The sequence below is a fragment of the Saccostrea echinata genome, unplaced genomic scaffold, assembly GCF_033153115.1.
Source record: "Saccostrea echinata isolate AGI-Se365-2 ecotype Australia unplaced genomic scaffold, CSIRO_AGI_Sech_v1 ptg000030l, whole genome shotgun sequence".
Lineage (NCBI taxonomy): Eukaryota > Metazoa > Mollusca > Bivalvia > Ostreida > Ostreidae > Saccostrea > Saccostrea echinata.
The window spans coordinates 5,651,671-5,666,643 of NW_026889779.1; the positions used below are offsets into that span (position 1 = coordinate 5,651,671).

Here is a 14,973-nt window from a genome sequence, read left to right on the forward strand (position 1 = left end):
AAAAAAAAAATTGAATAGGAAAACACATCGTACCATCTGATGGATCTGGTGGACCCACAGCATCTACTATGACATTGGGAACAATAAGAATGGGGTTGAATTGGGCACAGTCTTTAATTCCTGCTGATACAGAGCTGAAGAGTCCCGCTTTGTTGTAGCCTCTAACAACAAGATTCCGACATTTACTGAAGTCCATTGTACCGGTCAATGAGATTGTAAATGATAACTGAAAAGTAAAGCAATATGATCAATGCAAGACGATTGTTCAACATAATCTTCATGTTTTTATAATTTCGCTATGATCTAAATACTAACACCTCTAAAGCAACAATTCTACCTTCTGTCCAGAAGGGGGTGTTGTTATCGTTGTCCACCTCGTATGCACATTACCGTTAGTGGAGTTATCCGTGATGGCATATTCGTATTTACTGACAACAGAATATTTATCAAGAGGAGAAATGATGTCTGGGTCGTAGAACTGGTCAACCTCTACCGACACCTATCACAGAAAGAAAAGTCCATACATGCTCTTTGCTGAAAGGCTTTATTCTAAACAAGTGTTAGGATGCGTAAAGAAATCCCCCTACCGTCTCTGAACCGGAACCTTGATGGTTTAGAGTCAATCCTCCAGTTACTGGATTATTGGCTAATATTGTCACGCCATTACTATTTACAGGATTAAAACAGTGAAGTCTGGCGCAAAATTTGACAGAGGACCTATACATTCGCCCTGGAGAGAGGTTCAGACCCCTAAATGTGTGGTGGTTTTGTGTCATAAGATACGTCCATTCTGTTACTCCACTCCAATTTCCTGGATAAAAAAATATTCATTCTGTTTAATTTTTTAATGCAAGGCTTAAATAACCCAACTTCTATTCTATTTGACTGGCATTACTAAAACTTGAGATTTGTCGGTCTTTAAAAATGTAGATATACCAACCTCCCAAAGGCTCTTTGATTTCTACCCTGATAAAGATGTCGATAAGGTAGTTAGATTCAGCGACTGGGATTTCCCAGTGAGCGGACAAAGTAGTCACAGATGCCTGGAAATCTATGTCCTCTTCACAACGCTTACGATTGTCCTGATATTACAAAGTATGAATATGTATGCCAAAACCCTATATAATCCCAATTACATAAGTGAAAATCATTTTATATCATAGAAATGTAACGAAGTTAAAATATTCTCAACTTACCATATCATGATGTGTGAATAATGTCATATTGCTGTCAACTGAAATACAAAAAAATGTATCCAATTTCATTGAATAAAATGATTAATACAAACGAGTAAGGAAAAATGATTGAATATTTGCCTCTCTCCTTTCTCACCATTCATGGTACAGGTTGTCCCGTCATTGACAGTGATGGTTAATAAGGGAGTATTGTCCTGCACAACCGTCACTCCGTCCGACGTCACAATGGTGTCTTGGTAAGCAGTGGAGGCAGTTATACTCACATAATAAGTCTGTAAAGAAAATAAACATAACGGTATGCTAACCAACATTCCGATGAAAATATTTACAACAAAGAGACTGAAAATCAATCAAAATGGGAGTTCAATTTGGAAACTGCACTGGATTAAGTACGTTTTGAAATGAAATATAATCAAATTTATTAAACTTAATATGAATATTTAAACATGAGTGAAAATTAAGGAATAGTTATTATGTACACATCTAGATACATAAGTTAGATGGAACATGTACTAAAACTAAAAAGCAGCAAAAGCAATGGATTCTAATACTTAGCATGTGTGATTTTAATAGATGATCAATATTCTGTTTTAAGAGTTGTATATACGTATATGTATTTTTTGAAATTTTAAGTGCTTCACTTTCTGCCATCTAACAACACACTGACTAAAGTTCATCGCTATAATGTTCTAATGCAATTTTTTGTATACCTAGCACATTCTCATAGAAATACAAGTGGACAACAACTGTTACTTGACAATATTTAGTTGACCGTTCCCTTATTTGCGTGGAAAACTTCATGAACCACTGGTCAATTAGTCAACTGAAACAATTGAAAGCAAAGGTTGAATGTTCGAGTTTTTTATGTGGGACAGAGTCGACCGTGTGACGCAGTGGTTGGATGTATGGAGTTGATCCTTACGTCGCGGGTTCGAAACCACTAGAGGACGTGTAGATCGGTCCTTCAAATTGGACCGTAACTATAAAGTCCCGTGTCGCAGTAAGTGCTGGCACGAAAAAGATCCCCTTTTGGCAGCTTTGCTCAATGGCCCTGAGTGCTGACTATAGGTCAAAATTTGCAGCTCTCCACCGGCAAGCGTTGGCGTCACCATATGAGCGAAAAATTCTCGAGAGGGGCGTTAAACAACACACAAACAAACAAAAATGTGGGATAGAGAATGTAAGATATTGAAGAAGATTACATGAAATTTTGCACTATTCAATGCTAATAAATCTTGAGTGCACTCCAAAATCTTATTCAGACGAAATCCCTATAAAATGTAATATTCTCTGTTAAAAAAACAACAACAACAACAAATAACACACCCATACATCAACTAGAAAAGGAAAACAAGTGTTAAAGCACTTCTGAAATACTGTTGATCCAAATAAATCACATTACTGAGTACTCATATGTCTGAATACTTTTGTGCATTTCTTTTTTTTTCAACAATATTTCATTTCAAACGTGCATCATTTTAGTTGCTTACCTGTAAATTGTTCAGTGTGATTCCAGTAATTGTAATGGTTGTATTCCTCCCGACATTTCGAGCGTTAACTATGTCAGTTCCACTTTTGGTTGAACCGATTGACAATTTATAGGAGACATTGGAATGTGGATGGTCAAATCCCCACCACCGTGCTGAAATCCTGTCTGTCTCATTCTGAAAGTCTATGTCTTCAATATCCTGAAATTAAATAACAATTCTGTATTTTTCAGAATACCTTTTATTTCAAACCTGTCAAAGCAAGTGAAGGAAAAGTATGTTCTTACCATCACTGGAACATACGGTTTCACGTTCTACATAGAAAAAGAAAGGAAAGAACATAATAAGATATTCAACTTTACATTAATCAGACATCTCATAGTTAATTCAAACTGAATGTATCCCTCTTACCGCTGATGGGATCTCTATGACAATGCCAGCCGTGGGTTTTTGTATTGCATGTGTATAGGGTGGAGACGTAGCCAACGTATACATTTGTGCCCTATTTGTAGCTTTAACAGTGACATAATACACAGTAAACCCATGCAGATTCCAGTCCAGAGAGCTCAGAGCCACACCTGTGCAGAGGGCGGGAGACAATGACGTACACGTCCCTCCCTTTTGCAACGGTTTGAACTTCTGAACTTGTGTTCCATAAGCCACTGTACCTAATTATGGCAAAAAATAGGAAGAATTGGAAAATAAATACATGTATAGCAGATCTTAAATCATGACAGATACAAACTAAATCGAAGAACATGTCTTTGTTACCGATTGCGTATTCTACATCCAGTGAAAATGGATCTTCTGAATCAGTGAATGGTGTCAGCCATGAAGCTACTAGATATTCGTTATTGTTCTTTATAGAAACCGATACTGAGCCGGTAAAAACTGGTGCCGAGGTATCCAGGATACATTTTACACTCTGCAAATACAATTCTCTGCTTTGAGTTTTAAGTATCAACATTTAATTCTGTAATTTTTAAGGAATGTATTTATTTCATATACACCTAAAACCGTTTGTTTAGAAGAAATACAATGTCCTTACCTGAATACTTTCCTTGTTTGCTTTGGTGATTGTCTTAATTGTGAAGTAGAATTCAGTACCAACAGGAAGTAGATTTGATGCGAATCGATAACTTGGATGATGTTCTGTTGAGATGAAAGGTAAGATGGATGGACTGGCACTGTTAGGAGTGGAATCTATCCCTATTTCATAATTGTAGACTCCCCCTTTTCCGGCATTTTCACGCCAATTCAGTTCATACTTTGCAAGGTATAATTCAATATTAAAATCATTATTACTTACTTAATCAGAAACAAAAATAAAGAATTATTCAAAGAATTGGAAATATAAATTTGTATAGTAGAATCCAACAGGGTTAAAAATCAAACATTCCAATGTACAAACTTTTAACAGTCTCCATCAACTTATTCAAAGATAAATTGTCCTTGCATGCTAGCATTAATTTTTCAATACCATGGAAGGCGGCAATCTACACCTTTTCCTGTTCTTTTATTTCTTTTAAACTCACAGTGGTGGCACTGGAGAGAACTGGTGTTAGATCTGAAGGCGCTCCTGTTGCACTGGCACAGACCACTTCACCATCAACTTCCAGAATTTTTCCACTGGCATCTCTCTCTATAGGGATCAGATCCAAACTTGCAAGTGCAGTGGCTTTTGTGCTGTTAATAAATAAGAACATTTTCCTATTGACGAAGAATTCTTACAGCATTCCTCTGAACAGAATCTACTTGAATTAAAAAAAAAGAAAGAAGAAATTGATCTTGCTTTCACACCTGCAAGTTGTGGTGTTGTAAATTTTCTTTCTGGTTCTATCATCCGAGACAATCCAATATTCTCCTGAATTCGTTACGAGGCCACCTTTAATTCGGGAGTTGCTGATTGACAGTTCTTGAATGGAAGAATCACTTGAATCTATCGTAACACCATCAGAACACACAGGATGAGAAGGTTGGTACGCTGCATTGTAGGCCACAACTGTAATATAATACGTATTTTCGTTCGTTACCGTTGTGCTTGACTCAGTAGATGTTGTTATTTTAACCTGAAACAAAAATGATACACTGTATTTATGTAAAGACACATGAAACTTGATAGAATGTATTTTTCTTACACTTAACAGTGATGTAAAAATTCGGAAACGTAAGTCCCTTACTATTGAGCTGCTATTGGTAACTAGAGAAAAGTTTGCAGACGTTAAACATTCAGTGGAAAAGCCATATTGATAGAATCGGACACCACTTTCTCTGTCAAAGAATCCCGACCAGTGAGCCTGTAGTGTCAATCCTTGTTGGTAATCAACCTCTTTTTGACCCACAGAACCGTCCATGACGAATCCAGTATGAGGTGGAGAGGTATCAATACTGATCTATAAAGAGGATGCAGTTATTTCAGCACTTGGCATTCTCGTTTTGATCGAGAAAAATTGCGTCTCATGAAAGTACTTACTCTTTTCCGTGCCACAGTCTGTAGCTTTGCCTTATTAGAAGCCACCACTTCTACGAAATAATCTGCATCATGGACACCTTGAAGGCCGTTGCTAGGAACAGTAGGCTTGACCACAAAATGTTTGTGGAAACAGCCGACAAATGCTGTGCAATAACAGTCTGCTCCACGCGAGGCATTATGGTATTTATTCGTACATTCTGTCAAGCTCTGCATTAGAAAGCCACTCAAAATCAGTTAAATTAAGTCTAAAATACATGTATTAACTTATAATAAAGGATTGAATATGTTGAGATTCCTACCGCAGAATCCCCTTGAGGAGGTACATGTTCTATCCCATGCTGCAATGTATTGTCGTCTGCATCGTAAATCCTCCAAGCCATACTGTCAATACCGCTATGTGGGTCTTCTGCTGACCATTCTATACTGCAATATGAAATTATTTTTGTTAAATAAGAGTTTGATGTCTTCAAATTGATAAATATTACTTTCACTATGAATCCTAGATGACTTCCAAAAGGAATTTACGTCATTTTGTTGAAATCAGTAAATCCAAACACAGCAACATCAAGTTTGTCTTCTTTGGTCAACCAAAGATCAGTGATTTCAGGTGGTGTCGTATCTTTATACAAGGTCACATGGTCTTCCTTCGACATGCCCATTATATCAAAAGCCGTTACAGTAATTTTCATACGATCACCATTATTCCAGCTTAATCCAGTAAAGGTTTCCTGCTGCTTGTGAATGTTGAAAACAGAATACTCAGCTACTTGCTGGGTTTTTGTTGTTTCGTCGCTGTTTATAGCAAGTTTGACTTTGAAATCAATTATTCCTAAAAAGAAGTCAGAATAACAGAACTTACTTTTAAACTTATATAAACAGCATTTATATTGTTATTTACATATTTATTAATTTCCTTACCGTCTTCGTGATCAATGCTATTAATGGTTATCTCCCCTGTGTTATCGTCATACTTTGATGTTTTGTCAATTCCTCCATAAGCCTTTACACCATTTAACCACTGGTTATTTTTATGGCGCGAGTTTTTGAAGTGATTATCCCACTCTATAGTGACGCTCGTCACGGAGGTCACAACCCAAACATTTGATGTGTTTGACGTGGACACGGTGTCAGATATCATGTGACCTGGAGTGATATCAATGGTAGAAGAGTTGTCGTATAGAAATACTCGCCGAGCAGATTTATAATTCCCTGCCAAATCGTGGCATGTGAGAACAACTTGATAAAGTCCATCTGCTGGTGCAGTGAAAGTAACCTACAGTAAATATCAGTATGTTAAATGACAAAGTCTTTGCAACACGTTTCGATGTACACTCAGGGGCATTAAAGCAGTATCAATTGATTCTTACCGATTCTACGTTGGCAGTAATATTTGACTCAGATTTCACGGACACTGATGTCCCGTAACCAATATCTGTAAGCTCGTACTCAAAATACGAAATTCCAGACAAATCATCAGTCCAGTTACTCCAGGATATCATTATTGATGACTAAAACACAAATGGAAGCTAGATGTTAATTCTTGAGCATGATGTATTTGATTAAAGTGAAAATTTTCCATATTAAAGCAATATTTGAAGTGTAGTTTACGAAATTTCAAGACCCACCGTGTTTGTGAGGTCAGGAGCCACCAATGGATTATTACTATTAGATGTTGGCTTGACTGTATCAAAGTGATAGGTATAGCTGGCTGAGGATTCCTGTCCGTCGTAGAAAAATGTTTCCTCAGTCGTTGTTTCTTTGTTCATTACCTTCACATAACCACCATTCTTTACCCTATATGACCATTTCAATCTATCCAAAAATAAATTAATCAGCTATTGCTTAAGGGGATTTTAAAGAAACTAATTTTCGTAAATTGATCTTTTTTTTGGAAGCTTACGTATCGTTATGGCTGAACAAGCTTGCAAACGTGAAATCAACTTCACATGTGTATGCGGACGTCTTTGGAGCTAGGACAGTGAGATCACTACAAGTTTTGGTCCCGGATGTAACAACACCAATCGCTAATGACAAAAGGAAATGAGAATGTAAAGGTTGGTTGTAAAGTCTTTTTAAAAAGTACACAATAAAACATTAAAGTGCCAGAGACGGTTGAATTTGCTTCGTTATAATCGTAACTCGTTATATACGTTAGGTTCACAATATATTTTAAAGTCACGGGGAATGAAAATCACTTCTCTGTAAGCGTCAATTCATTATAATTGTGTTCGTTTTAAACGTGTTTTATCGTACTTTGTTACTTATCTTTTTTCTGAGATTTAACAATTGTAGTAAGATATTTGTTATTAAACATCGAGACACAAACCCTGAGTAAGTTCATAGTCCACAGAACCTTCTACAAGACCCACTTGGTACTCTGTAACGTAATGATTTGTAAGATCAGGTGGTGATTCTCTCGGGATCCATGCAGACGTGACCTTTGCTTTTAACGTATTGAACTGTAATTCATTAACCCAAATCTTCGGTTGAGGTTGAGATATATTGTTTGGGTCAGTTGGATTTTTGCTGGTGATCATTCCAAACTCTAATATGGCTTCATTAAATGTTACAGAAACAGGTTCAGTAACTGAAAAAAAAAACCCAAATCAGTATACGCAATTTTCCTGTAAGTATCATCCCAAGCAATTTTACTTTGAATTTTATATTCTTTATTATCTGTCCCTTTACATTTAAACCTACTTTTTTCACAATGTGTCCCCGTGAAGCCTGTAGAACAGTTGCAGTTAGCGGCAAGTTCATCTTGACATATTCCGGGGTAGCACCTTGTGCTATCACTCCTCCACGAACAGGCCACTGCCAAGCATATAAATTTGATTTTAATAGCTGTCATATTAATTAAGGTAAGTTAAGCAGTTGATACATAAAAATCTATATCTGAAACAGACACATTTTTTTATCTATCTAAGCTGGCGTTCTACAAGGGGAAATTTGATTCCCTATATTATTTTCCATGTATCTGAATGATTTTGAACGAAATTTTATTGAAAGGAAGTGTCCTTCAGTTGAACTTCAGATGATTAATTTATTTTTAATTATGTAGATGGATGATACAATTTTAATAGCGGATTCAGTGTATTATGCTACGGCACTGTAATATGGGGTTTCCATAAGGGTCAAGATGTCGAAAGAGTGCATATTAATTTTTGTAAAAGAATACTTCGTGTAAGAAAAAATACTTGCTATAGTGCTGTTTATTTTGAGTTAGGTAGAATGCCACTTGATATATATATATAGAAAGCGCAAAATATTACAATATTGGAGTGCTAATATTGGTATACTGTATACTAAGTACATGTTATGATATATGATAATAATGATCCCTGGATAATGAATATCAAAAATGAAATGCATGTACACTTTAGGTTTGGCTGATTTATATATTATAGTATATATTATAGTATTATAGTATTCAAAAAGATAGTATAACATTAGATATAACGTATAATAGAAAGTGCGACGTTTTTAAACAGAAAGTAATATCTGATATACATGGATCATCAATATGTATGTTATATAAGCATTTAGTTGACTATTTTTGTTTGTAAGGTTATTTAAGGAAACCTATTAATGCAAAATATAGAAAAATGATCACTTGTATTAGATTATCAGCACATAATTTAAAGACTGAGACAGGAAGATATAATAACTTAACAAGGGGTAATTGGATATGTGATTTATGTAATTTGAATGATATTGAAGATGAATTTCATTTTTTACTTTTTGTGTGCGGTTTTTCGTAATTTAAGAGACAAGTTTATTAAACATTACTACTTCCGACGACCAAGTATCTTCAAATTAATACAACTGTTTTGCAGTTCAAATACTAAAGACATAAGAAACTTAGGGAAATTTTTAAATCATGCTAACAAATTAGAATACCTGTATTAGAATACTTTAAAAAGCTATACGTCAGTATGTAAATGCATTAAGTTTGTAATTGTATAAAATGATATTGTACTATGTATACTATGTATGTAATTGTTTAACATAAAATTATATATTGTAAAACTTATGGGATGTATGTCCCACGGGATAAAGAAATGAACTGAACTGAATGAGAAGAAAATTATGAGTTGTAGCTGCTGACCTTACCTTGACAAGATTGTCCATTATCGGCTGCGGGGGTCAGCGCCCTACCATACACCTGATTTACAACCGTTCCCTCACACTGAACACATTCGGTATGGGTCCCGTTTGAACACACGGTATGCTCGCACTTAGTTATCTCTCCACAAACTTTTAAAGTATAATAATGAAATGCAATTTCAAAGTATAATAATGATATATTCTCTTATTGGCAAATTATTAATATTGAGTTGCCACAGGAAAAGAATTCTTCTAGATATTATTTAAATTCTTCATTTCTACCAAGAATAATTAAATAGGTGAAGATAACGAGTAGTGATCAGATAACCGTTTGGTCGTAAAAAATATATATATTTAAATTTATTTAAATATCTCCATTACAAGTAATAAGAATTCTTACTTTTACATTTTGGACCATCTGCATAAAACCCAGAACCACAACTGGAGCAGACGTTTGGCTCGTTACACTGCCCACTACTTGTGGTGATCTTCGTCCCTAAGATAAGTTGGTAACGTCCACCATCTGCTATATTCTGACAAGCACCTGTCTTTGTGATCTGACTATCACAGATTGCTAAAACAATGTGTTGAATATGAAATCATGATATCCATTTTATTATAAATTAATGTTTACTACAATCAAAAATAATCACGATGCAAAGTTTTTAATACTTACCTGCAGGACAATTCGTGTCAGCGTCAGACTCAGTGGAATACCCATTACAACATCTGTAGCTGGGGCAAATCACCGTTCTTAAAAAAGCAACAAAATATCAATGATTCAATTCAGTCTGCTCTCCCTCTAGCTAAACTTAAATCACATCCCTTTCTTGACCCTTTACATTATATGACTGTATATATTTTTGTTCCTCGTGTATCATTTACATGGTTCTGAGTGAAAATTGAACAGAATTAAGTGTTAACTTAATTGTAGTTACTACTACAAACAATTTAGAACAGTTTTGTTAGTGCTTCAGTGCTCTGTAAAAATCATTGAGCAACTATTTTCTTTTTAGATGATTCAATTTTGTGCTATCAGATAGAATATGACTTTGAAAAGGTATAAGGATGCATAAAATGCTTAGATATGACTTACACATCTATAGGACAGTTACTGGCGGGTACTCCTGGGCACGGTTGGTCCTCTTTCTTTGTTCTGGTGTAATTTACTGAACATACGTTTATACTGAAATCATGAAGGGGATCACATATGAAACATACTATATGTATATGACGTGATTATCGGTTTACTGGACGTTTTCTCAATAAACAACATTTACAAATACTGTATTTTGTATTTTAAGATACTTGGTGCACATATCATATAATTTATCTAGTTGATTTTGAGTATGAGCCAGAAAATGAATTGTGTTAACTTCTTTAATGTTTGGGAATACAATTTTTTAAAATATTTTATTTCCTCAACTTTGTATTATCTGAATATCTTTTTTGAAATATTCATATATCTTATTTATAACTGTTACACTGATATTATTTATCACAATCTCTCCTTTCCTTACCCTGGTGGTTCTACGTTGGTATCCAGGAACACGCTACTCGACAGCGGAGGTTCGTACGGCAGACAATCGGGTTCCACCGTAAGAGTGATTACGTGACCAGTGAAAGAAAGTGTTATTAGAAATATACAGGTGGTCCAGAGGATTCCCATAATGGCGACATGGCACTAAAACTCCAACATAAGAGCTGCTCTCGTCAGTGTCGACATGACAGTAGGTATATACATTGTCAAGTTTAATTAAGGTTTAATTGTTTACCAATTATCTGAGATCTATTTTAAATAAAAGAATTGCTGCATTGTCATGATGTACACTGGAGACGTTTTATCGGAAAATCTAGTTTGTTGAAACATTTAAAATTTCATAACATACATTGAGTTTATTATATATATGTATTAATCACTGAGGTACTAGCTATATTATTCTTTTTTTTTCAGATTTTACCTGGCAGGGTTTTTTTTTTTGAAAGAGAAATGAACGCAACTTCAATATTATCAAAAGTTTGACTATATGAAAATTTCGATATTTTAGATGTAAAGGTAATTCTAGTTTAAATGATATTATGGAATGGTACCTTGTATTCTACAAAGCAAAATATTTGGTTCACAAATGTTTTATGCCTTCTTTAACCGCATAACGAGAATTAGAAAATTGAAGATTAAAACATCATACCTTAAGGGAAAAAGGATACTTAACTTTTAATATATAATTTTATTAAAATATTTCTAGTAAAACACAGCAAATCTTGTTTTATCTCATTATTTCTTTATTATAGAATCGGACATCCATCATTCTGTGTCAATCTTTTTTAAATTTTCCCCTGTCTTTACACTATTTTCCGTAAAATAAATTTATACAACATCTTCCATTGGAGGTCCTTGATCGCTTGTATACCGTCTCCACGGGCCATGGCCTGCCATTGTCCTGGTGCACAGCACGTGGCACGACGTATGGCCCAGTTAAGCGAAGAACAAGAGGATTTTTTTAATCTTACGAGATCCTTGAATAGAAATACATTTGGTATTTTCTTGTGAATAAAAATTTGTTAATCGATATGCTCTCATGTGTTTTGAGGCCCATTACAGTCATGATTTTTTTTTTGACAGAAACACTGGAAGTTTGAATTTACATTTACCTCTTTTTTTCATCTACGATGCGTGAATTTAATTTTTGAGAAGAGAATTTCTCAACGAAATATAGTAAATGTCTTTAATCTGGTTCTGTATTTTTTGATGTTGCTATGTAATAAATATGAAATGATTTTATTTTATTTTGAAAAAAATGTCTGACAGAGACTCCCTGTGGCTGATAATTTCCCCTGGATCTTGTACATGTATACATGACTGGGACATATAATATTGATGAAGTCTGACAGTTGCAATTTGCGTTTTATTCATTAACGAAGAAATTGTTGAGTAATTATAAAACACATTAACAGATCCATATTCATGAGAGCGATTCAACTGAATCAGATTTTTTTTTATGTTGCAGGTGGATTCATCGTAAAAGTCCATTTGAGAATTGTCAAAATGAGGTCAATTACTAGTGTTGCCTTTCAGCAGTATCTGACCTATGTTATTTTGTATCTTGAAATAATTGTAAAATTTTCGTTCCACTATGACTTTTAAAAGAAATACACTTCAACTGGCTTACACAAACAAATTCAAGGAAAAATGAGTTGGTATAATTAACTACACATTTTCCCCTTTACGTATTATATTTTATGGTTTTTATATGAAGTAACTTTTTTAAAACTTAAATTTTACGCATAGTAGATTTTATTATTATATTTGTATTGGCTTGAAGGTGACATGTACAATAATATAAGAACACACGTACATCTATTTCAGTCTCAATTACGGTGGGACCTGTGGGGAACAACTCCGACCGTTCAACAATCAGAAGGTGAGATTTATGTTAACAAAATGGCCAGGATACAATACGTGTGGCAATGCCTCTTTCTTGCAATTCTTTCAATATTTTATTTCTAATTTAATGTTATGAATATATAGACTTCAACAGTAATCATAGAATTATCTTTCAGACTGATACATTCTGTGCGCATAATGCTCCCATAAGACTATTACTGAGTATTGTCCATTTATTATCGCTAAAGTTTGATTAGTATGTATTTTATTTCGAAGACCTTGGTTACTTCAACATCCTGTTGTTCCCACTTGAGAAAGAAGCGTTTCCTTAGTAATATATGTACACTGAAGTTGGCCTTGTGTATTCCTGTGTATTTTATAAAAATCACAGACACTTTAAGGAATAGCTTTATTATGTAGATTTTTTTATTTTTATTTGTTAATGATTTTTATTGATCATAAGTAAATAAATGGAATTCCATACATAATTTTCATATTAAATAACGTTCTTCTCATTTGTGTATTTTAAGACTCCTATTTTACATTAATGTTTATTCGTGATTCAAAGATATATGAAATTAATAGGTACCATAAATATAGTCACAATTGTTGAGCTACGAGTGCCTCATTATCTTTTAATCCACAACATAGTTATTTTTAAATGACCAATCACAAGATATAAAGATTTTCGAGTTCGCTTTTTTTTAAATCGAGGAAGCAGTTGTCTATGATGTCAAAAAGCTCTTTAGGCTCTTTAAGATGGCGCAAGGAATGATTGTATAAAGAGCTGAAGTTATAATTTTGATGTTACTAACTTCTGAAAAAATTCTGTGATTTTAAATTTTCTCAAAGTTCTTCGAGTTTTCAGAATTCATAGAATCTACATTTGATTTATAACTTTCTCGAATACGTTGTAGCATAGTACGTCTGAAGTTTCTCCATCCCAATAGTTAATATTTTGGTGAAGGGTAAGGATACTGGCTGCCTTGAACATTTACTAGTATTTCATCTATGTATTTTTTTTTAAAAAATCCGAAAAAGGAGGCGGTTGAGAAGAGATAACTTGTGCTATGTGAAATCAATCTGGTTCAACACACAAGTTCTAGTATTCTGAAGTTTATATTCAAAAGATGCTGGGGTTCTTCGGTGACAGTATCTTGGTAGTCTTTGGAAAGGGGGCCTTCCAACAATATTGATTGTTGAAATTCTAACGGTTACTAACTGTTCTCTTTATTAGCCGACCTGTTTTTATTTTCTTATGAAGCTTGATTAATTCAGAAACTTCTACATGAGAAGAAAACTCAGTGGCTTTCAATTCAACATTTAGATATATCGATGTTAATTTAACAATTAACATGTAATAGTTATTTTCAGTCATATGTCCACTCGCTATATCGCAGTGAACTCGAAATAAAAGACATCACAGTCTGAAACATTGTCTTCATACTTGGATATTTTACTGATTATAGACGTAAATGGCTAACTAAAAAATTAACTCTTTGAAAAACAGAATGACTTCAGCCTTTCGATCGTCATCTTTCTCTATCATGTAGTAATTAATCTTCCACAATCACCTGCATCCGGTCTTTATGTCTCCCAAGAGATTCGATACTCTAGAGCATGTTATGAGTACGGTCAATTTTTAAACATAGTCAGGCTGCTGAAAAATAAGTTGATGTAACAGAGTTTTCAATTTCAATGTGCCATGTTTCTCGAAAAGAGTTAATGGAAGGTGTTTTTTATCAAAGTGATGAAAGGTTTGACTTCAGTTACTATAGTATTCTCAAGTGTCGTAAATCCTGAAAATAAATCTTTCATCGGAAACAGCTGTTAGAAATTAAGATGTAAAGCAAAAAGAACGATGACTTTTTAAAAAAAAAATCCGAACTGTTTTGTAACTAGAAATTGGCATTCAAAATCTTTATTTGCCATATGAAAAGACGTCTGTCTATCAAAAATCATGGATCTTGAACATTTAATGTCGACCGTTGAAGAAATAGCATTTTCTGGTATTCTGTGAGTCATTTAGATGTAAATGCATGAGAGATTTTTTTTATCTAAATCAACGTAAATGGAATACCTAAGTTGTTTCACATTAATAGATATATTGATGAAACAGGAAGTTAGAGGGGACATGAAATGATAGCGGTCTTTTACGATTGGTTTGCGACGCAGATAGTCGCTAATCGTTAAGCAGAAAAGTCGTTAACTTTCATGTTAAGATAAAAATATTTTTTTATAAAGACGGAAAAGAGACTTAAAGATCAGTCTGGATTTTTAAGGACTATATACGAACCTGCCATTTTCATCAGATTTAAATCGTCG

At 34.1% G+C, this 14,973-nt stretch overlaps 1 protein-coding gene across 1 annotated transcript in view; it reads right to left on the reverse strand.

Annotated features, from left to right (window-relative positions):
* LOC133197151 (uncharacterized) overlaps positions 1 to 10,982 on the reverse strand; it is a 29,696-nt gene extending 18,714 nt beyond the window's left edge. The window contains exons 1-28 of the mRNA XM_061333018.1: positions 10,784 to 10,982; positions 10,360 to 10,449; positions 9,940 to 10,016; positions 9,664 to 9,837; positions 9,270 to 9,413; positions 7,857 to 7,970; positions 7,483 to 7,743; positions 7,057 to 7,180; positions 6,782 to 6,968; positions 6,524 to 6,664; positions 6,075 to 6,429; positions 5,682 to 5,985; positions 5,456 to 5,579; positions 5,157 to 5,363; positions 4,864 to 5,076; positions 4,484 to 4,752; positions 4,219 to 4,369; positions 3,732 to 3,950; positions 3,455 to 3,608; positions 3,095 to 3,351; positions 2,971 to 2,997; positions 2,687 to 2,884; positions 1,333 to 1,468; positions 1,197 to 1,234; positions 941 to 1,082; positions 588 to 811; positions 338 to 499; positions 34 to 226 (exon numbers count right to left, since the gene is read on the reverse strand). Coding sequence (XP_061189002.1) covers positions 34 to 226; positions 338 to 499; positions 588 to 811; positions 941 to 1,082; positions 1,197 to 1,234; positions 1,333 to 1,468; positions 2,687 to 2,884; positions 2,971 to 2,997; positions 3,095 to 3,351; positions 3,455 to 3,608; positions 3,732 to 3,950; positions 4,219 to 4,369; positions 4,484 to 4,752; positions 4,864 to 5,076; positions 5,157 to 5,363; positions 5,456 to 5,579; positions 5,682 to 5,985; positions 6,075 to 6,429; positions 6,524 to 6,664; positions 6,782 to 6,968; positions 7,057 to 7,180; positions 7,483 to 7,743; positions 7,857 to 7,970; positions 9,270 to 9,413; positions 9,664 to 9,837; positions 9,940 to 10,016; positions 10,360 to 10,449; positions 10,784 to 10,932 — 4,834 coding nt within the window. The 5' untranslated portion in view covers positions 10,933 to 10,982. The remainder of the gene's footprint in view (positions 1 to 33; positions 227 to 337; positions 500 to 587; positions 812 to 940; positions 1,083 to 1,196; positions 1,235 to 1,332; positions 1,469 to 2,686; positions 2,885 to 2,970; positions 2,998 to 3,094; positions 3,352 to 3,454; positions 3,609 to 3,731; positions 3,951 to 4,218; positions 4,370 to 4,483; positions 4,753 to 4,863; positions 5,077 to 5,156; positions 5,364 to 5,455; positions 5,580 to 5,681; positions 5,986 to 6,074; positions 6,430 to 6,523; positions 6,665 to 6,781; positions 6,969 to 7,056; positions 7,181 to 7,482; positions 7,744 to 7,856; positions 7,971 to 9,269; positions 9,414 to 9,663; positions 9,838 to 9,939; positions 10,017 to 10,359; positions 10,450 to 10,783) is intronic.
* Between the last annotated feature and the right edge of the window lie 3,991 nt (positions 10,983 to 14,973).